The 23,777-nt window shown below is 37.8% G+C and overlaps 2 protein-coding genes across 2 annotated transcripts in view; both read right to left on the bottom strand.

The window, feature by feature from the left end:
- Nucleotides 1–23,777, bottom strand: part of LOC117661155 (protein FAM163A) — a 98,485-nt gene that overhangs the window by 44,298 nt on the left and 30,410 nt on the right. The window lies entirely within an intron of this gene.
- Nucleotides 11,612–23,777, bottom strand: part of TDRD5 (tudor domain containing 5) — a 123,934-nt gene continuing 111,768 nt past the window's right edge. Inside the window, exons 20-21 of the mRNA XM_087890121.1 lie at nucleotides 12,453–12,507; nucleotides 11,612–11,716 (exon numbers count right to left, since the gene is read on the bottom strand). Coding sequence (XP_087746247.1) covers nucleotides 11,627–11,716; nucleotides 12,453–12,507 — 145 coding nt within the window. The 3' untranslated portion in view covers nucleotides 11,612–11,626. The remainder of the gene's footprint in view (nucleotides 11,717–12,452; nucleotides 12,508–23,777) is intronic.

Consider the following 23,777-nt stretch of genomic DNA (forward strand, 5'->3'; position numbering starts at 1 on the left):
AGTACTGCAGGCTACTTCTGCTGCCTGCCAGCTGCCTGCAGTTTGGTAATTCAATTCTCACTCAGCCTTCCATCTGTCCAAGGTTGGTAAAATGAGGACCCAAATTGTTGGGGGCAATATGCCGATGCTGTAAACCACTTAGAGAGGGCTGTAAAGCACTGTGAAACAATATATAAGTTTAAATGCTATTGCTATATTAAAAGTCATTAAAATTTCAGATTCTGGGATTCTAAGATAATCTTCCTCTTTGATTGCTGTAATAAAACTAAATAAATCTGGACATTTCTATCATCATAGTGCATGTGTAAATAAAATGCAAAAAAACAAAAACAAAAACAAAAACCAAGCTGTAGATGAAAAGTAATCAGAAAATAAAGTTTGCAGATCCAAAAGGTACAATTTGTCCTGGTCTTAAAGATGTGTCATTAAATGTTATGAGATTAAAAGAATGCAGTTGTTAGTTTCACAGTCAGTTCCAACATTTTGTTTTTGTTTCTCTTTTCCTATTCATCTTTCTGGAGCTGAGTTGAGGTACCTCATTCACAATAATTTAACCTATTGTAAGTTCAAAGAGGTTTCTTGTGTTCTGATTATATTATAAAATATATAACCAGAGAAGGGTGAAAAGAAATAAGGCCAGTTTTTAATATTCTTAAATAAATTATTGTATGCTTCCCAAGTAGTCAGTAGGATCTAAGGATCTAAGGATACTTCAACATCCCTTAATATTCAATAATATTCAATATTCAAGAGCCGAGGTGGCGCAGTGGTTAGAGTGCTGTACTGCAGCTACTTCAGCTGACTGCTAGTTCAGCAGATCAGCGGACCAAATCTCACCGGCTCAAGGTTGACTCAGCCTTCCATCCTTTCAAGGTCGGTAAAATGAGGACCCAGATTGTTGGGGGCAATATGCTATTTAGTATACTGTCAATTGTTGTAAGCTGTCCAGAATCCTCGGAGAGTGGGCGGCATAGAAATAATAATAATAATAATAATAATAATAATAATAATAATAATAATAATAATAATAATAATAATAATAGGAACAACTAGCATGCTCTCTTGTTAGGACCCTTTATTTCCCTACTTTTTATCCTCAGGGAAAGCATACACCTACATGTTATTCTGACCCAACAATGATTCTTGCCTTTTGGCTTCAATCCGTATAGTAATAATTATTGACTGTAGATGCCAGTCAGAGCAGGAATACTCCAGACACAGCCTTTTGGCTCATAATTTTAATTCCAACTGAATTCTGTATAGCTTATCCAAATCACTATCCTACTTCAGACAAATTATTTTAAGACTCATCTCTGTGGAAAATGTTCTATTGCTGAGAATGATGGAAGGAAAGAAAATAAGACCACCACCCACAAGGTGGATGGACTCAGTTACAGTGGCACCATTGGGAGACATGAAAGACCAGGTTAGGGACAGATCTTCATGAAAAAAATAATTATGTGGTCACCAAGATTTGAAAACAACCTGATGGCACATCACATCAGTTGACACTTGACTAGAAGATTTGAAATCTTATTGCTAGACCAGAATTTCACTGAGTAACTCTTAAGTTCTTGTATTGAAAGGAAAATACATGTATTTATAACATAGAACATAGAATAATAGAGTTGGAAAGAACTTTGGAGGTCTTCTAGCCAAACTCCCTACTTGAGCAGGAGACCTTATATCATTTCAGGCAAATGGTTGTTCAGTCTCTTTTTGAAAGCCTTCAGTGATGGAGCACCCACAACTTCTGAAGGCAAACTATTGGTTGATTGCTCTCATTGTTAGGAAATTTCTCATTAGATCTAGGTTACTTCCCTTCTTGATTAGTTTCCCAGCTTGCCTTTTGGTCTTGCCTTTGGAAAATAGTTTGACACACACCCCTCTTATTTGTAGGAGCCGCTTACTGCAATTATGTCACCCTTACTCCTTCTTTTCATTAGATATTCTTTCATTAGATTTCTTTCATAACACTAAAGTCCTCAAGTTAGACTGATTACAATGTACAGTTAGCAAAATTTTTTTGCTGTACAATTAAATTATTTCTTCTGTCATAGAGAGTTGCTGGAAGTTCTGTTCTTTCTTCAAAATGAGCAGCAATTCTGTGGGCTGTGACAAGAACTGCTAAATTTCACTTTCATCCTCTCTACTTGCTGGTTTCTAGAGAAATATGTGATTTGCCACTATAAAAAAAGAAAATGTGATACTGGAGACTTCTCCTGTGTACTGCTGTCTGTAGCTGTCAAAAATTGTAGTCCACACTTAGATAATCAGGTTCAAGCTTCATGTACCTTTGATCTGATCAAGTGAGGCAATTTGTAACCATTGAGGAGCTGTATACTGCACAAGTCAAAAAGAGGGCTGTGAAAATAATTACAGACCCCTCACATTCTGGACATAAATTGTTTCAACTCCTACCCTCAAAACGACGGTATAGAGCATTGCACACCAGAACAACTAGATACAAGAACAGTTTTTTCCCGAACGCCATCACTCTGCTAAACAAATAATTCCCTCAACACTGTCAAACTATTTACTAAGTCTATGCTACTATTAATCTTCTCATCGTTCCCATCACCCATCTCCTTCCATTTATGACTGTATGACTGTAACTTTGTTGCTTGTATCCTTACGATTTATATTGATATTGTTTCCTGATTGCTTATTTGTACCCTATGACTATCATTAAGTGTTGTATCTTATGATTCTTGATGAACGTATCTTTTCTTTTATGTACACTGAGAGCATATGCACCAAAGACAAATTCTTGTGTGTCGAATCACACTTAGCCAATAAAAAATTCTATTCTATTCTATTCTATTCTGTTCTGTTCTGTTCTGTTCTGTTCTGTTCTGTTCTGTTCTATTCTATTTATTCTATTCTATTTACAGCACAACTCACAATATTTTAAGATGTTAAACTCAGATTCTACTCTTTCATTATGTTAAAAGTACCAGTAAAATCCAGAAAACTATCCAACTGGAATATTGGTTGTTTAGCTGGTTAAAGACTGAAAATTGAACGTCTATTCCTAAATTGTAGTCCAATGTTGAAATGCAGAAATCTTTTTTTCCAAAATATCCTTTATGAGCCTGGATAAAATACATTGAATGCATCCTTCATTTCTGAAAAACTTAGAAAAGCAAGGAGAATCTTGAAAACTGAATGCAGATCTAGTGTATTTAGTCATAAAAACTAAAACAATACTCATGGGAAGCCTGGAAGCAGGACTTCAGCTGGTAACATCACCTTCTCACCCATGTTCCCTCACAGCATATAAAGGCAATATGTCTTGTATCCACTAAAACCCTTATCCTTTTTAAATCCTTGATTAACACTATTCAAGATAGTGGCTATCATCACACCCTAAGAGATTTCACACCACAGTCCTGATTTGCAAAGTGGATGAAGAAGTTAATGGATCGAAAGAAAAAAATTGTGAACTATAACTCTGAAGTGCATCAAATGAAAATAAATGGAATATTCCAGCATTAAATATATAGCACCTTTTAATTGCACTATTTTAGTACAATGGATGGTCCCCGTAAACCTCGAAGTAGCAAGTCTTTCTTCTATTTCGGGCTTGTCACCCTTGAAGATTGAGGACATTAAGTCTTTTACAGTTCTTGAAAGTAGAGTGAACATGGCAATAATGGGAAGAACACAAGCAAAATATTTGTCTCCTTTAAAACCATGTTTTGGTATTCAAGGTGATGTGGGATTTTTGTTTTGCTTTCTTTCTTGCAAAAGTATGCTTGTTAATCCAATGGAAAAATAAGTTAGAAATGGCTGCTTTATTTAGTGACTGTTTGTAGTTACAAAAGTGATGAGAAATAACAGAATAACCAATTCTATTTCACTTAGCAATTGCTTCACTTGATGATTGAGTTGCTGGCCCCAATTGTGGTCACTAAACGAGGAGTCTCAAAACAAGAACTGCCTCTCCCCCTTCCTTGATCTCTTTCTTTTTTCTTTTTTCAATGAGTACTGTAGTAACAATGACAGGCATAAACTCAAACGGAGTTCCTGCTTCTGCCTCCCCATCACAACGGTCAAGGAGGTTCAAAGGTGAAAGATGTATTTAGTAATTGTTATCTAGTCGCACAAAGGTTATCCCAAGGGAACCTTTAGAACTGGCATTAAGGTTGCTGGGTTGCCCACTAAGCCAACTGCTACTCAAGAACCCCATCAATATTGTATCATTCTGTGGTGGCCCCAAAGTGACACATTGGGTTGCCCATGCATTTTGGAGAGTTAGACTATGTGCTTTAATTGCTGTGAAGACAATTAAATGCAAGAGACATGCCTACCCAGAGGATGTACCAGGCACAATAGGGCAGCCCAGAGAATCTCCATGGCTACCTCCTTTAAAATGCTTTGCTCTGAGGAAAGTGTTTTTGGAAGCAAATCCTCTCTTGCCTTAGAATTTGACTCTCATATTTTAATATATATATAATTTGTAAGCTTAACATCTTCCAATTTTATATATCCCTGCAGGAGCTTCAATATCTCTGAATCCATTTACCACCAGTTCAACAATTAATGGTGGCTATTTGAGTAGAAAATGTAATTATTCAAGAATTGCCAATTGGAACTGAATTTAATTACAAAAAGTACAAATAGTCCTTGACCTATGACCACAATTGAACCCAAAATTTCCATTGCTAAACAAGACAGTTGTTAAGTGAGTTTTGCCCCATTTTACAACCTTTCTTGCCACCGTTGTTAAGTGATCACTGCACGTGTTAACTAAGTAACATAGTTGTTAAATGAATCTGGCTTTCCCATTGATGTTGCTTGTCAGAGGTTCACCAAAGGTCATCACATGATCCTGGGACATGGCAGCTGTCTTAAATACATGCCAGTTGCCAAGAGTCTGAATTTTAATCACATGACCACAGGGAGGCTGCAATGCAGGGGTGAAATGCTCGGACCGGCTCAGACCGGCTCCAGCGAGTAGGTAGTGATGGCGGCGGGCAGTTTGGAGAACCAGTAACAAAAATCGCTGCTCCCACCTCCCATGCCCAGCTGAGCTGCGCGATCATCAGAGCCTTTTTTTTCTTTTAAATGGCTATGAGAGCCCAGCTCTGATGATCCCAGCTCTGACGATCTCAGCTGTTGCCTGCTAATTGGTAGGAAAAATCCCTCCCCCTCCCCCCCTCAGTTTGCCTACCTTAGCTGCTGGTCGCAACGCCTTGCTGTAATCCCTGCAATCCATTGCATCAGAAAGCAACTGAATCTCCCTGCCTGCAATCAAGCAGGCAGAGAGTTGTGGACTTCAACTCCCAGAATTCCTCAGCCAGCAAAGCAAAGCTGGCTGAGGAATTCTGGGAGTTGAAGTCTACAAGTCTTAAAGTTGCCAAGGTTGGAGACCCCTGTTCTATTAGGTAAGTTTTTTTCCCCTTTGGGAGCTTTAAAAAAATAGTTAATTGGGGGTTTTTTTAGTTTTTCTTTTTTAGACCTAGCCATTTAAAGTTTAGGAAATTTTAAATTTAGTTTTCATATAAAAATAAAAATAAAATAAAATAATATTTGTGCAGCTTTCTGAGATTTTGTGTGTTTCTGTAGTGTTTCACTCTAACTACACAAACACACAAAATCTCACAAAGCTGTATGTGGAATTTTGTGTGTGTAAAGTGTGAAAGTTGGTTTTTTGGACTTTTTGTGGCTGTGTGAGGTTCCTGCTTGTTGCAGGGGCCATTTTGGGTCTAGCACAGCTGCTTTTACATTGTGGGTGAGCCAGTTGTGTTGTGTTGTGTGTGTATAAAGTGTGAAAGTTGTTTTTTTGGTCTTTTTGTGGCTGTGTGAGGTTCCTGCTTGTTGCAGGGGCCATTTTGGGTCTAGCACAGCTGCTTTTATATTGTGGGTGAGCCAGTTGTGTTGTGTTGTGTTTTGTAGGTTAAAAAAGGGCAAAGAAGTGACATTGACTTGGCCACGCCCACCTGACCAACAAGTCACGCCCTCCCAGTCACCTTACCACCAAGCCCCGCCCACTAATTAAGCCACACCCACAGAACCGGTAGCAAAAGATTTTACATTTCACCCCTGCTGCAATGGTCGTAAGTGTGAAAAATGAACTACCTGTAATCTCTAAATAAAAGATAACGTTCAGTAGCAAAGTTGGCATCCATATTTCAGTAAAGACTTCATGGTTACTACACATGAAATGTGCCCACAAACATATGCATTCAAAAGTAATAGGTGCAAGCCATTCAAAACCTTAAAATGTGGTGTTAAAGTATAGAATAGCCTACAATTTAAAACCATTTTCTCCATCAGAAAATCTTGAGGAAGTGATTTTTTGATTCAAATGTTGATAGATGGCAACGTTCAGTGATGGGTTCTACTTACCTTCACTACCGGTTTGCATTGTGCCTGCGTGCTGTTCTGCGCATGTGCAGAAGCTTCTGCGCATACCGCAGATCACTATGATGATGTCTGGGTCAGTGGGCAGAGCCTCCTGCCGGTTTTACTACCGGTTCTCGTGAACCGGTCCAAACCAGGGGCAACCCACCACTGGCCACGTTTCATCCTACCAGATGCCAATTTCATGTTCTTGATTTAGATCATCCATTTCATGCTGAAAGACGCTTGTTGATACTGAAGATATAAGCTGTATTATTATGATTACAAGCATCATTCGTGCTAGTGAAAGTTACTTAATCTGTCAGATTAAACAGGCCTGACATTTTTTGGAGATGAACAATAAGATACAGACATTTGAAAGAATGCAATGGAATGATTAACATGGAGGAGCTTGTTCTTTCTCTGTTAGATTACTGTCTTCCTCTAGGAATAAATCCAGGAAAATGTTATTTTTTCCAATTTCATTTATAATGTGTCATTCATACAACACTCTATTCCTGATGCTGCGCATCTGCAGTGTTCATTAATCCAACTATACAGAAATCCAAAGAATCACATATTTTAAATATCAAGAGGGAAAATAGTGCATGCTGAGATGAGACTAATGGCCATTCACACATAATTATTTTGGTATATTCCTCAGAAATTGCTAAACTTACATTTAAAACATAGAAGGTGAATAGAACACATATTATAAGCAAATCTGTTTTTAAGAAATGCTTATATTCCAGAGCTACACTCACCTTTATTCCCATCATCATCTTTTTCTCTAGTAGTGAATGTATTAATTTTAGTACAAATGAATCTCAAGAAGTCAAGATGGTTTTAAAAAAAAACCCTAAGAATCTAAAAGAAACCTTATGGAATATTAATTGGTCACACAACATGTCTTTTGAAGAGATCTGTTATTCTATTTTTCTGAATAGCAAATAATAATAATAATATAATAATAATAATAGTAATAATAATAATAATGCTAAAAGCATTTGAATTAGAATATGTATCGATCTGGCTTTGCTATTAAAAACCAGATTTTTTTTAAAAAAAATCCCATTAGAACAAATAATATCTTATTTCAGGAGCAAAACTCCTTCAGGTTTTAATAAGCACACAGCTGGCAAGGAGATTGATTGTTGTTTATTTTCCAATTCCACTAACCTCTTTTATTGCAAATTGGCAGTAATAAAGAATATTAAATAAACAGCCAGGCCAACTTCATCCAAACCGTCTTTCTTCCATTTTTTCACTGGTCCATTCTGCCCCAAAATCCTTTGCTTCACTCTCCTCTGTTTTCACATAATTCAATGAAATGTCAGTCTGTCAAATTAGACCAGTTTCTGTCTTTGCAGAATCTTCTAAAGGATCTAATTTGAGAATCAGGCAAGAGGGGCTTCTGTTTCAAATCAGATTATGCCGACATCCAGTAGAGCATAATCCTAACCCCCAGTGATCAGGATAATTGCAAGGACTGAAACTAGATCAATCTTTGCCTGCAATGTTAAATATTAGTCAGTTCTCTACCACATGCTGTTAATGACATTCACCAACTCATGGTAGATCATTTGATTTCTTATTGTGCATTAGGAATTTGCTTGAGTGCGTTAGTGTCTGAAAACGGATAGCAGATGAAGCATGCCCACTGACCCCCTCCCTTACTCTCTCTGACCTTCATACATTCAGCTGGTGGTTTGAAAGAGAACTGGAGTTGTGATAGGCCTCTTTCTGATGGAGCTATTGCTCAATCCAGTGATATTAGACAACTTCCACCCAATCTCCAACTTCTCTTTGGGGGGATATTTTGGAAAAGATAGAATTGCTATAGAAGGTAAACAATTTGTTAATCGGTTTGGTCCAAGGCAGCAATGTGCTTTCCCTTAAAGAGTAGAACTTGGAGTCCTGTTGGCAGCTACTGCTTGTGCAACGGATGGAAAACATGGACAAGAGAAACTTTGTTCAGCTTTAAAAGGTACACCAACTGCTCCCCTTTTGGGGATAGGGATACCTTTGCCACATTTACTATAGCACAATTATTCAAGATCTATCCTCGAAGGTGATGCAGAAGCCCCTTGGGAAGCTCGCAAATGGTAATCACATGACCCTGGGACATTGCATCCAGTCGTAATTTTTTTCAGCACTATCATAACTTCTAATTGTCATTAAATAAATGGTCATAAATGTCATAAGTTGAGAACCATCTGTACAAGGACTGTGAATTTATAGAATAGTGTCTTCCTGAGTTTTAGGCATTGTGTTAGTCCTGGCTATAGCTGATTGAAGGGTGTTCCCCACATTCTTGGGTTCCTAAAGGCAGTTTTACCTCAGTATAAGATTTATAAAAAGACTGCATAGTGAGGGATTCTTGAGTTATGTGGTTATATTCTTCAACTAGAGTAATTGCAGACCTGCAATCCTTCTTTCCTTAATTAAGATGGGAAAAAGATACATTCAACGTTGTTCATAGTCGATTCCATGTTGTAATCATTTGCAATCCCCAAATCCTCAGAATCTACTCATAATCATCCTTATTACTTCTGATCTCAAAAGAGAAGGAACACCCCATGAAATGACCCTTGAAACCTCCAGCTGATGAGTATGTTTAGTATAAAAAATGGCTGCCAGCCCCTGCCTCATTGTCATGCATCCACTATCTTCTTGTTTAAGACATTAGAACACTCAAAGTCAGGGTTCGCTACAAAAATTACCATGCTCTTAAGAAATTATGCCTATGCACCAGGGGTGAAATCTACTTACCTTCCCTACCGATTCAGAAGTGCACATGCCGCATCACATGCACCCGTGGACTCTCTGTGCATGCGCAAACCCTTCTACGCATGCGCAGAGGGTAAAAATCAGGTTACTTCCAGGAACAACGACTGGGCAGGTAGGCGGAGCCTCACGCTGCCATCGCTACCGGTTCGGCCAAACCGGTCAGAACCAGTAGCATTTCACCCCTGCTATGCACCTTTTTTAAAACAGCGAAGAACAATAGCATAATTTCTGCAGGGAAAGGAAGAGTCCAGAAATCAGGAAGTAGGGGAAGGGGAGCAGGAGTTTTCCTCACAAGCACCACAGAATTCCAGAACTTTTACGAGAAAATAAGTTCAGCCATAAATAAAGTTCAGTTCAGTTGTTTAACAGAGCTAATGTCACTAGATCACGCAGGCATGGTGTTGAATTGGGATGGTGGAAATACTATGTGAGGAGTCTGAGTGGGTCAGACCTGGTTACAGAACAGCTGCAAAGCTATTTTCTCAATAGAGGAAATAGTTTTGTTCTAATGACATAACTAGACAAGTTTGTTTTTTAAAAAAAGAGAATTTAGAGATGTATTGCGGAGGAAAAGTTGAAGCCTGCTATTTTTTAGCACTAGTCAGGGGTGTCTAACCTTGACCACTTTAAGACTGGTGGACTTCAACTCCCACAATTCCCCAACCAGCATGGGTTGGCTGGAGAATTCTGGGATTTGAAGTCCACAAGTCTTTTTTTTTTAAAGGATCAAGGATCAAGATAGAAGTACTGACAATTATACAGAAAAAGAAAGAACTTTGGAAGATAACACCGAGATGTCACAGGGAAGAGAAAACTGATGTATTAAATGTTTGTTTGTCTAAAAAATAAAAAAACTTTTTTTAAAAAAGAAGTCCACAAGTCTTAAAGTAAAGATTGGACACCCCTTCTCTAAGTATTGCTTTTTGTCCAAGGGGAGAAGCTTGTAGAAAATAATGAGAGCTAAAGAAAGGCAAGTCAAGCAATTCACACTAACAAAAATAAGAAAAGCATCTCCAAAATTTCTCCATTAGAACAAATGAAGATGAGGTTTTCAACAGTAACAGATATCAAAACATTAGGAAGAAATAGAGAGTGTGCAATTGTTGATAACCAATGTTTCTCTGTAATAGTTATCACATTCCCTCCATAAAAAATATTATTTCATCCTACAGATGCTCTTTCTTGCTTTTCTCCTATCCAAAATCCAGATCTTTTCATAATGGATATGGACAGAAAATGCATTTATGGCCTCCAGCAGAGAATTCGAGCTGTCAGAAAAAAGTTTAACTTGAAAGAGGGCAGTTGCCTGACCATAAATGCCATTCCTCTCAAAGTTTTACTGTCTGTTGCCCAGAGTTCATTTTATATATGCTGAGTGGGTTGTAAGTTTCCACTCCAAGCTCTGATAGATTTTTCTTCCTTTCTCTCTCATAAATGTTGGAACTGGAGCCCAGTTCTCACTTTTTAAAGCTATCATCTCACAAAATAGCATGAAATAAAAGCTTCTTGGACACACGCTGCTTTTCCTGCTTCGTTGTGCCAAGGCAGCTTCTTTACGTTTTATAGCAAATAATTAAACTTAATCAAATCTCCAGAGCATGGACTTTCCGTCTGATTCTTTGTGTTCTGCAGCCTATGACTTCCAAATGCACCTGTTCTTTTTAGAATTCCCTTTTAGTCCTTGGTAGTCCTTCTGAGTGAAATGTGGACCCAATAAGAAACTGACAGTCCCTGAGGAACTGTCTCATCCCAATGGAATTGCCCCCCACCACATTGATTCTGGCAGAAGGGGCATGTTGTGGACCCCTTTGGTCAAGGAATTCTGGTTGGTGGGGTCCAAGAGAAGGTCTTTTCTGCCATGGGCCCCACCCCACTGGAACATCATGGTCCTTGAGGTAATATCCACCCCCACCCTCTTGGCCTTCCATCAAAACCTGGATCTGCCAGCTGGCCTGGTGTCTCAGTGAGGGCAATCAGTGTTGGATGTGGTTATTGGACTAGGAGGGAGATCTACCCGATACTATTCTGGTTTTATAACTTTTTAAATCTCTATTTAATATTTAATGTTTGCTTGATAGTGAGGTGGGTGGCATAGCAAAGAAACAAATAAGTAAAATGATATTACCAGCCATAAGCCACAGGAAGTTGAGGGTCTCAGAGGAAGAAATGAATAGCTCCCAGGGGTCATTGAAGCTGGCAAAAAGAAATTTGTGTGCAAACCACAAAAAAGCCTTTGTGGCCTAAAACAGGCCCCCGGGATATAGAAAAGGAAAACGAAACCTTGCTTTAGGAAGGTTAACCCTTGCATATATTTAATATTGTAAAACAACAAATGGTTTTTTGTTCAGTGTTTAATATTTAATAATCAGTTATAAAGATAATTGTACAGCACCTGAACAAAAGAAGTTGTTGGGAAAATGAGTGGTGAAATTCTCTTGGTATTTTGGAATTCATATTGAAGAAGATGAAAAAGAAAGTTATCTATTCTTCACCAGAAAGAGATGTTTAGGCACAATGTAGAATTCCTAGGGTTAACTGAGACAAACTCAATCAACGCACCAATGGAGGTTGTAACTTTCTGGAAAAAAAAAGACAGAACAGCAGTCCTTTTCCTGCATCAGTAAATACATACCTGCAATTGGAAAGTCTCTGTATGTGTCAACAATCCCTAGACGAGCCATTACCACAGCAGTGGGAGTTCTATGCAGAGAAGGAAGTGTGACAACCCAAAGCAATTGGACAACAGTCAAGAGGCTGGGCAGATACCTCAAGGGCACTGCTGACTTAAAGTTAAAACTGCCAACAAGCAGCAACCCTGAACTAATTGGATACATGACACAAACTGAGCCAAAGATAGAGCAGACCACAAATTTACAAGCAGGACTCTGTTCCTCTGTGGTGGGGGGGGAATCAGCTGACCAGCAGGAAACAAGCTATTACGGTACTGTCCTCCACCAAGGCAAAGTATATTTCAGCTAGTGAAGCCAAACTGTAAGCAGATTGATCCCAAACAGCACTATGCATGAGCTGTATAAGGCGTTATCAGAATGTAGAAACAGGACTGATATGCTGATCAAACCACAGTCCTAAGAGGGATTCAGATGCTTCAGCAGAAGATGAGTGCTAAAAGTGGGTTCTGGATATGATGGGAAGATTGCATTTATGAGCTCATTTTGACCACTGTGGAAAATGAAGAAATATAATTAAGGGGAAAGATCTTCACACATTGTCCCTTCATCTGTTTCTCACCTGGTCTCTTCTTAATGAGAATGATCTGCATTTAAGAGGCAAAGAAATGTTCTTGATTCACTCACATTCTGTTGAGCCTTCTGCTTCCCTCTTCTCAAAATGCAGTTAAGTAGGATGAAGCTTTTTTTAAAAAAAAAAACATGAATTTCCTTTATTTTTCTTTTATTTATTCTCTGTTTTGTCAAATTAATGACAATAATCAATCTATCTTCCAATAGAATAATGTCAATTCCCACTGAGAGCTGGGCTAAACCAATATTCTACATCCAAACATCTATATAATAATGTTTACCTTTCTTTTTTTTCAGTGAGATGCTCAGCTACCACTTTTTCAACATTCTGCTTATGTTTAGGAGCACATCCTCTGACAATGTTTTCTGCTGCATTTGGGTCACCAACATTTACTTCACAGGCAAAGAGCAGAATGTGTAAGAAGTCAAGGTCAAATGCTGGTGGGGAAATCCACAGCTACTTTGCTATCATTTCAAATGATGTATTCAAAAAATGTTTAACAGCAGTCTAGTAAATACATGTGCTACCCATCTGTGTGATGCTGATTCATTACAGTAACAATTGCCAAATTTTTGAGGTGGCATTTGGAAATTTAAAATCATATTGTGAGCATTTAAGTGAGTTTGACTCCTAAAACTCAGGCAGCTCAGGCACTTATACCAAACAAAAGTTCAGTTTAAAACAAAACAAAACAAACAAAAAACCCTAATGATGCTCAAAGAACAGATGAACACTCACATATGCATACTCTAAAATCTCGGCAATCATAAACAAATATCTAGGCAAAAAACCACACCAAATCAACAAAAACAATCTCACATGCATAGTAAAATACAGAGCTTTAACTGCTTGCTATGTCCTTGAACTTTCAAAATGCACTTTCCTGCTTCTCTCGCTCTCTCTCTGTCTCTCTCTCACACACACAGACACACATGGTCCTCCAAGGCTCTTCTATGCAGTGCCAGGTTATCTTGGTCCTTTTTTTTTTTTTTTTTTTGAGCCAAAAGGCAGAGTTATATGCAACATTGGACTTCAATTACCAGCATTTTTATTTTTCAAAAATGCTTTTTGGAGCACTACTTACATGGCTTTTAAAGAAGCTGAACAATTATCAATAAATGATAGCAGATATTCAACCTTGGCTGAACTTGCAAAGCTCAGACTTTGTCAGGACTTGGATGGGAGACCAACAGGAAATTCCAGGGCTATAGAGTCAGGACCAGAAGATAGGAGGAGGAGGAGGAGGAGGAGGAGTCTATGCATATGTTCCAATAACATCACAGAGTTAAAACAATTTTAATATCAGGAATACTATTTAATGTTGTTGAGTAAAACAGCAGAGTCTTGAAAACCAGCAAAGTTATCCTTCTGCCCCTCTCATATCAAGTAGAATCAAGGTCAGGTTATTTTGAATTTTGTTCTTTCACTCCTTTCCCAAGGTTTTCTCTTAATGGCTCTTGCATTTCTTCCTCAAGGTTATCTCCATATTCCTCCACAACCCTTTACTTTCTTTATATTTGCTTATGAACTTTTCCATAGCCATTTAGTTATAGTTTCCTTTTTAATAAGTCTGCCAGAATATACTACTTGGTATTCTTTAAGCATGTACAGTATATAAGACCAAACTCCAACTTTATTATCTTTTAGACTGGAGTTCCTTTAAGTTGCTTTGAACGCAATTCTGCTTAGATGGAGCTAAATAGAACAATGCTGGCTCTTTAGGACAACTCTGTTCTCTTTGAGCCAGAGATAGACTGAGAGTCTTTTCAAATAATGGGCATCATCATACAATAAGAAGGATGACAGTGTGCCAGAAAGAACATGTTTTCCGAAGTACCACAAGCTCTTACATCTTGAGATATTTGCTATATTATGAGCCATGTTTAAAGTATTTTCATTTTTAAGGCCTATGGATGCTATAATGAGATTCTGCAGATGTCAACCACTGCTCTAAGATCTTTGTATTTCTTGTTACTGTTCATAGGCTTAGCAGCATTGTCAACTTTATGCTCTATTAGAAGACCTTGAGGAAACATTTAATATTCTCCTTTGTGCTTTAGCTTTAATTCAATACATGAATCCATTTGGCAAGGGCAGACAAAGGTGATTTCTTTCCCATTGCTTTTGTAACATGTCCACGAAGTGCAAATTAATACTAAACTTCATATTCATGACATCCTGGTTGATATATTCCCCCTTCAGCTATTGCCTTCTTTCCTTTTTGCTATGAACCATTCCAGCTAATTATCTATGGGGAAATATTGGCAAATTTTAAGTACACAGACATACAGTATAGAGAAAACCATTTATAAGTCATAAGTTTATTTTGTCAAGCATATATAAGATAACAGGTAAAAGTATAAATATAATTTGAATACATGAAAAGAGTAAGTAAAAAGGAATATTAGGACAGGGACGGTGGTGCACTTATGCATGCCCCTTACAGACCTCTTAGGAATGGGGTGAGGTCAACAGTAGACAGTTTAAGGTTAAAGTTTGGGGAGTTTGGGGAAGAAACTACAGAGTCAGGTAGTGCATTCCAGACATTGACCACTCTGTTACTGAAGTCATATTTTCTGCAATCAAGTTTGGAACGGTTTACCTTGAGTTTGTATCTATTATTTGCTTGTGTATTGTTGTGGTTGAAGCTGAAGCTGAAGCAGTCATTGACAGGAAGTACATTGTGGCAGATAATGTTATGTACTATGCTTAAGTCAGACTGAAGTTGGCGTAGTTCTAAGTTGTCTAAGCCCAAAATTTGAAGTCTGGTGGCATAAGGTATTTTATTGCGGTTAGAGGAATGGAGAACTCTTCTTGTAAAATAACTCTGGACTCTCTCGATTGTATTTATGTCCGATATGCAGTGTGGGTTCCAGACGGATGAGCTGTATTCAAGAATTGGTCTAGCAAATGTTTTGTATGCTCTAGTTAGTAGTACAACATTACCAGAGAAGAAGCTACACAAGATTAGGTTATACATTTGTGTAAAAATGTAAGTGGGAATTTCAGGAAATCAAATTAGAATATATCTTAGAGTTTGTGCTCTGCAATTTATAGCACTGCTAACAATTTCCCTCAAAATATACCTTCTATTTTAGCAGTTAAGTCTCCGCTTGAATGTAACTTGTACATTTTTCAGTACCAGAAGGCACCGAGGGAGCCGGCAGCTGGCTTATCTCATGTCTTGCCCCTTCATTAATTTCTTCACCTACTGGCTTTTTCTAAGAATTTCTCTGTGGAAGTCCAGCAAGTACGTCCTATCAAGTATACAAAGAACATTTAAATTTGTAGAATTACCTGCCAGAAAGCAGAAACATTTATTGTAAATTTAAATGTTTTTGCTACACTAGCTGAAAATTTTGAGCAAAGAAATATTGAAAACAAGACCCTATTTGGTGCACTAACTAAAGTACTAGGCTAGAACATGAGTTTTAGACCTGTCTTAAGCACAAAGTCACTGGATGGCCTTGTCACTTTCTCAGGCCTAGGAAGGAGGCAATGGCAAACCTCTTTTGAAAAACCTTCCCAAGAAAACTGCAGGGACTAGTTCAGATAATCGCTAGTGGTCAAAACTGCCTCAAAAGAACCAACATTGAAAAACAACAAAGGAATATAATAATGGACTATGCTTGATCATGTGGTTACCCAACTGTGTTTTGAAGGGGTTTTTTGATCCCTTCAAGCTCCATCCAACACACAAATCCCACTCTGTGCCTCCAGTGCAGGTTTGCTTTTCCAATTTATCCTTCAGCTACCTTCAAGAATAGAAATGAATTCAGTTGGAAGAAAAAAGTCTGAGGGAAGACATCTGGAGAAATAAGAGAGAAGAACATCCAGCAAATAACATATTTGAAAAATATCTGGATTACTGTACTTCAGTGTATAGAAGTTAATTGTCTAGAAAACCACTTCATTAAAGGTGAACATCTCTAACAATATCAGATTTTATTACGTATTTTAAGTATACATCATGTCATCTTCCAGTTTATAATACGTCTGGTATTTATCAACTAAAACAGATCAGAAATTGTATTGTGGAAATCATGGTAACAAAATCAACAGTGCTTTCTTTGAGATCCTGTGAAATGACAGGACATTTTTCAAGTAAAACAGTAAACACGAGTGCGCCAAGATCCTTTATGTCAAAGGGACTCGTAACAGGAATAAAGCAAGTAATTGAGAAAACAGCAGAGTATGATTTCTGTAAAGGCATGATTTCTCTCCTACCTAGCTTTCTGAATTTGGAGGAGCTGTTAATTTATTCTCCAGCTTACAGTTTCTTGGAAATGAAAAGCTGACCACAGTAAATGGAAAGAGACTGTGTGCTAAATCTTGGGTTTGGATTGCTTCATCTAATATCTAATTCTAATTTATAGTCAGGAGCTGGTCCGTTGTATCCTGAAAGAAGCTAGGAGAAAAGGGCCCAGTAACATAAGATGATAAATTAGATCTCAGAGGGGAGGCTTTTTAGTTTTTATTTTGTTATCCTGAAGATCAGTAGAGCTACAGTATGAGAAAGCACAGACCATAACATTTACATCATGGGAGAAAGACATGCCCCTTTCTCTACTAGATTGCTGCAGCCTTAGTTTTCTGTAATGCTTCTCAAAATATGGAACCTATAAGATAGAAAGTTACATTGAGATACTACAGAAGGAATCTCAGAAGAGAGTTATTGGTAGGCTTGATGAAATTGCCATTGCAATGTGGAGAGCATCTAGGAATTCACGGCTATGCAGATGTTTGTTTATTATTTTTTCTATATGTATATGAAGTAGCTAAAAGGACACTTCTAATATTCTTCTATTTTTAGAAAGCTTGCAATATTCATATTCTTTAACATTCCTTCCAGCATCCAGCCAAATGATCATGTTAACAGACCCCTAGAGCTCGCCTGTTGGTTTCTGCTGTTCAATGCCAAGTCAGTCAATAATAAGCTCCCTCCCCTACTCCTTATTTGTCATTTTATTACGGAAATGTAGGCTGAGCTGACATGCATTTTTGAAATCTGATTGGGGCCAGAAGTTGGAGAGGGGGTTTCCTTTTTGAAATGTAGCCAGCTGATTTTGGAGTGTGGCACCAACTGAGACCCCAGGGCAGGGGAGAAGGGTAGGAGTTGTCATTTGACCTTTAGGTTATAGGACCGTATATAGACCCTGTTTCCAAACCACTAAGAATTACTTAGGTGAGATAGGTGGAGTAAAAATGTGATAAATAAATGTGTCAGTCAGTCATCACATGTTTTTTCCTGAAATCTTGGAGGAAGGGATCTGTTGTTTATATAACTTAGGTCAACCATAAGCATGCTTAGCTTTAATTAAAAATAACATTATTACTTTTTTCACATCATATATTTTACAAAATAAGTGCAATTATGTTTCAGTCTGGTGATCCCCCCCCCCCAACAGGGTTTTAATAAAAATCTGTACAAATTTTCATTGGATTTTTTGGCAGGAGAATATGCAATGATATCTTGGAAGACTAACCGTCTGTTGAAGACAATGGGAAAAGTTAATGTTTCAGGTTCTTACCAGTTGTCTTCAGCAATCCTATACAACTGATGAGCACAAGGTTTGGGGCAAAAAAACTGTTCTTTCTCTCTGCCAAAAAGGTTGAATTGCTGATCATAAGAAAGAGTAAATTGGGACAGCAATTAATCAGGAGCAAGTAACAGGAAGTAGATATAACAATAGGATAAGGAAGTGTACACTTTCATAACTAAATGGCCAGTTTTAAGAGAGATAAAGAAATTAAGTTGTGTCCAAGTTCTGTAGTGCCTAAGCTAAGCGACAGATCTTGCCAAACCTGTTCAGTGTTGGATGCTTTTATTCTGGCCTCCTAAAACTGATGGTTTTACTGTGAGAATTGTATATGGCAAGGAATGTATTAAGAAATCTGGGAAAATGGAGGGAAGAAGAGCAAAGAAAAAGGAAAGCATGAATTAGTGATGAATCATCCCAAGAAAAACTTTGGTTGAATAGAAAGAAAAAAGCCACGAAGCCACGAGGAACAGGAAATCATGCATGAGAATGTGATGTGACAGATACAAATGTAAACTGTACTGTCTGAATACATGAGAGAATTAGGTGATTATAGACTCTGTAAGTGGTCTTAGTACTTCTATAAGAATACCGATGGTCCTTGGCTTATGACCATAATTGACACTGGATTTCTCATTATAAGATGTACCAGTTGTTAAGTGGGTCATAAAGTGACCATGCCCAACTTCATGAGCATTTTTGTGGTAGTTTTTTATGCAGCAGTTGTACAGAGTCAGTAAGTGAACACCATAGTTTTTAAGCAGACCCATTGTTTGCAAAGGATGCTTATTGCCAAAATCCTGAAATAAACACCAGTATCTGGCAAAAAAAAAATAAAATCTTAAATCATGGTCATGTGATTTAAGGGATGCCGCAAATGGCCATAAATGTGGGCTGATTGCCAGGTGCCCAAAATGCAATCACATGACTTTTGGAGTGTCCGTTGCAACTTCTAATGGATACTAAATGACCAGTCATAAGTCAAGTGCCTGAAGTACATTTCGAGAGAGAGAGAGAGGAGGGGGAGGGAGAGAGAGAGGAGAAAAGGGAGAGAGAGAGAGAGAGGGAGAGAGACAGAGGGAGGGAGGGAAATGCTTTATAAATAGCTATAACCATGTCAAAATTTTACACTATTCAGAGATGGGTAAACAAGGAGGTGACATTTTCAAGCTAAAATCAGTTGGTACTCAACCCTTAGTCTGGTAGTAAGTGTATGAGGAAATTATATCTAATTCTTCCCTCTAGTTGTAAATCTGTGTGGTTCAGTGCCTGTCAGTTTTGAATTAAAAGTGGGCTATCCAAAAACAAGATAGCATCTTTTAATTATTAGGGGATTATTAATATGCAAAAATAAATTATAATTTAAACTTAAAAAGAAACAAGAGGAAATAGAGCCCAAATGATTAGAAAAATGGGAGTAGTGTACCATAATATGAACTTTCAGAAAATCATTGAATGTTAAAGATATGTTATTGGAAAAGGAGGCAGGTCGATGGCCAATCATGGCTATAGAAAATTTTGGCAAATTCTCCATTGCTTTCAGCTGATATGCACTTCCATTTCTGCATCAGAAGGGGGAATGGTTCACAGAAATAAGAGGTTGATCAAACCATATAGAAGACCTCCAAGGTCCCTTCCAATTTTGTTATTCTGACTGCATTATAGTCTTACTGTATCCACCAAACCCCGAGCTGGCAGAAAACTGTACCACCATTACTTTTGTTGTCCCTCTTGTTGATCCTTATTGTGCCTCAATTGTTTCTAGTCACTGCCAGTCATCTGACTTTCTTCCAAGCTAATAGGTCACAAAGGCTAAGATTCGGGCAGTCAGAATAAAGAAAATACTGCTTTGTTATTGCTTTGACTAAGGATGACACTAAATCGGTCTTACTCATGAGACTGGGATGAAATGAAGACAATGTCATGGCGACAGGGCAAAAGAAAGATGTTCCATGTTTGTGCTATGGCTAGATATAAATATAAAGGTGCACAAATTCAGTGTATATTGGCTGCACACCTTAGCTCATCTTAAGAAGACAGGAAAATGGAAGGCAGTGGGATTGACTAGCAAATCCTATAATAATTTAGAATCAGACCAGAATCTCCCAATGGATCATTAAATGAAGATTTATTATGTCTAATTACTTAGTAACAGCAATAACATCATATCCATCATTGATGGATCCATCATTGCAAATTAACCTATTACTTTAGAAAAGCTTGTCAGGCAAATATGATTGGACTTGTGCCCTGGACTGATATTTGCTTAGAGGCATTTTTTAAAAAAATATTGGTGATTAAACTTTTTTTTAACACTATTGTTTTACTCAGAGAAGGATTAAGCCCGTTGTATTCCATCTGTAGACTGCAGATCCATTCTGCATCAATTTTCTGAAAATGTCTTATGTACTTTACGTGGTTTCTAATAGTTTATTCTGATGCCTTTGGTCTCTTAGGGTAAACTGCTCTGAACATGCAAAAGCACATCATTAGAAATATCAAAAACAAGCTAAGCATATAAACCAGTTCTTGGCATTTGCTGCAGTTTGAAGAACTCTAAGAATAATCATCTTTATGATTATTCATACAGATGATTATTCAGTTGAATTAGCAAATAAGGTGTATTTTAAACTTAGTGCCATGAAGCTTCTGAGCCTGTGGGGTCCTTGGTGCTCCCTGAGCTTGGTAGTTCTCCTGCAGACATTTCATTACCAAACTTCACCAATGCATGATGATGTTAATGTTGTTTGGTAATGAAACATCCACAAGAAAACCACCAAGCTCACAAAGCACCAGGGACCCCACAGTTCAATCCTGAGCTACAAATATTGTTTTCTATCCACTTCTGAGTCTAATGCTGATTTTTCTCAATTTTATTTTAAAAACTACATGCTACATTTCATCCTTGAAGATGCTGTATATCCCAGCTAGTTGGAGTCCATATCATATAAACTTATTCCACAGAGAATCAAGCAAACTCACCTTCAGGGCTGAGCGTGCTTGAAAATGATCCAGAAGTGCTTTGGTACATTAAAGAAGACATTTGTCTACATTTAAAGTTTTCATATATGCCTGAAAAAATAGGGCTTTTGCATTAAGAGACACCTTAAGGTTCATGAAGGATTCCGTAAACAAGTGGCTTTCCCCCCCCAAAAATTAGAGAAACCTGAAAAAGTTTGGCTGCTTTAACAAAGAACAGATAGGTGTTATGATTGCCAAAAGTAAAAAACATTTCTAAATAATTTTCTGAAGTATAAACAGACTCATCACCGAAGAGACAGTGTTTCTTCTGCAATTGTGGCGCTGTAACAGCCCCTCATTCTGACTATCAAAGCAATAAAGTTGATGATGAGGACGTTATTCTGTGCTTCCATTTTTCATAATCTTTATGCTTTCCTTTCATACACTTAACAATGACAGCAGAAAGAATTATTTTCTACTACAGAATTTTGCCATCATACAGAACAATATTATTTTATCCACACGTGTACCAGTTGATGGCAGCAGATCTTAATATCAATATGTTCTTCCTAATCTTTCTTCAGTCTCCTTTTCTTTATTTCCTGCTATAGAAGCTACAGCTAAATTAAGGGCTAGACACCAATGATTCACAATTGATAGGTGTATTTTGCCTGGGAGTATTTTGTTATCAATATATGATGATTTGCAAATAAAGGCAGTTCATACAAATTAGGTGAGCAGAAAGTATGTGAACCTGCATCCGACCACATTAATTCCAAATTGCCATTTCTTCTCTCACCTTTCTTCCACTCACATGCTCACATGAACTTGAAAGCTCTTTGGACTTTAATTCCTTTTAATGGGCAAAAAGTGGAAATGAAATAATCTATATGCTACTGAAACTCTATAACCTTTGGGTCTGTAACCTTTAACAGCAGCTTAGAACAACAGTTTTTGGACCAAGAGACCTCAAATTGGCTAATTTACTGAGTTCGTCCAAAATCTGGGATCCATGACTTCCATCAGATTGAAATTTGGCAAATTATGCTTGCTTCAGTGCTACTGCATAGAGGCTCCATAGACTGGTCCCGCTCTAGGTCTCTAGAGGACGGGTACACTGGTGCTAGGTAGACCAGTCACACCATTGGCTGCCAGAGGGCGGTCAGCCACATTCAAGCCAGCAGGAAGTCAGAAGTAACTTCTACTCCCACTGCTTTTTTGATCCTGGTCATCCTGTTTCTCCGTTTAGGTAAGGAAGTATCTTGAAATGTTGACCCAATAGGGCAGGGGTTGTCTAATTATTGCCAAAGCTGGTATTTTGTTTTGTACCATAAGATGCCCAGCTCGCTCACTAAAATACCAGCAATGTGATAGATGGAAAATACGGTTCAATGGCTAACATGCTGGGTTCAGATATGGGAAATATTTCATTTTAAAAATCCTAGCTTGATCATAGACTACTGGGCATAGTATAGGGGAATAGAAGATCCATATTGCCCATATAAAGGACCAGAATGGACATTTCCTGAGGATTCAAAACTAATAGGTACCCTTAGGGAAAAAAAGGAGATGTCATTTGGGACAACAGTTCTACTCCATGAAATTCTGAAGAAATTCTTAACTTGAGACTATTATATTACTGGGTTGTTCAAGACTTTTCCCTGTAATAGTGAAGTCATGCAGGAAAATAGAATGATTCAATTGGTCTGTCATCAGTTCTTGACTATAGCAGCATATAAATGTAATATATAACAATGCCAACTGTTCACTCACTGCTAATCAGGCATATCTGTCTGTGAAATTCTTAAGTAGATATCAAATTCTTTTTGTCACAGCCTCCTGCAGTTCTATCACAATGAAAAAAAATCCATTCTATAGGACCTTCCATCTACATCCAAGTAACTGAAGAATAGCTAAAAGCAATCTTAAACATAATTTGATGATGATTTCAAATCACCAGTTCCATTTGACTCCCTGCTGCATGCAGAAAAATAATTAGAGGATGTCTCCAGCAAAAACATTTTGGAAGAATTTTCTTGATCTTTTCCAATATATGAGATGATCAACTGAAGAAGCTAATTTGTGGCCCTTACTAAATTCATCACACTATCACTTTTTGACTTATTTTACCAAATATGATATCCTCAAGTCCTGCCTTTTCCATCAGCCTATGTTGCAGCTGAAGACTTCTTAGGTTAATTAACCATTGCCTTCCTTTATAGCAATAGCAATAGCACTTAGTTATATGCTGCTTCACAGTACTTTACAGCCCTCTCTAAGTGATTTTACAGAGTCAGGATATTGCTCCCAACAATCTGGGTCCTCATTTTACCAACCTCGGAAGGATGGAAGGCTGAGTCAACCTTGAGCCTGATAAGATTCTATCTGTCAAACTGCTGGCAGCCGGTGATCAGCAGAAATAGCCTGCAGTACTGCACTCTAACCACTGCGCCACCATGGGTCATTTATGCTAGAAATGAGAAATCATGGCTACTAGGAACAAAACTCTTCCAGATGTGAAACCATATTTCAGATTGTACATTTGTGTATTTTCTGATACTGATTCATCAGTAGAACATCCAGTGACTTGTATGGCTAAATTGCAAGGCAATATTCTGTTCATAGCTCTGGAAAAGTATGTTTTACTTACTGCTTTTTCTTTCAAACAAAAGCAGACCATTACACTAAAAGTCTGACTGTCAGTAGTAGTGAGAACAGCATGATAAGTCATCAACACGCCAGTGTGGTGTAGTACTGTAGGAATAAGGAAACCAGATTTCAAGTTGATATTCAATTATAGATTCTTTATGGATTACTTTGGGCCAAACACTACTGGTACTACCGTACTACATCTTAGGCCAACTTACTATATGTGGT

This window comes from Pantherophis guttatus, chromosome 3, assembly GCF_059756535.1.
Source record: "Pantherophis guttatus breed Tessera chromosome 3, ASM5975653v1, whole genome shotgun sequence".
Lineage (NCBI taxonomy): Eukaryota > Metazoa > Chordata > Lepidosauria > Squamata > Colubridae > Pantherophis > Pantherophis guttatus.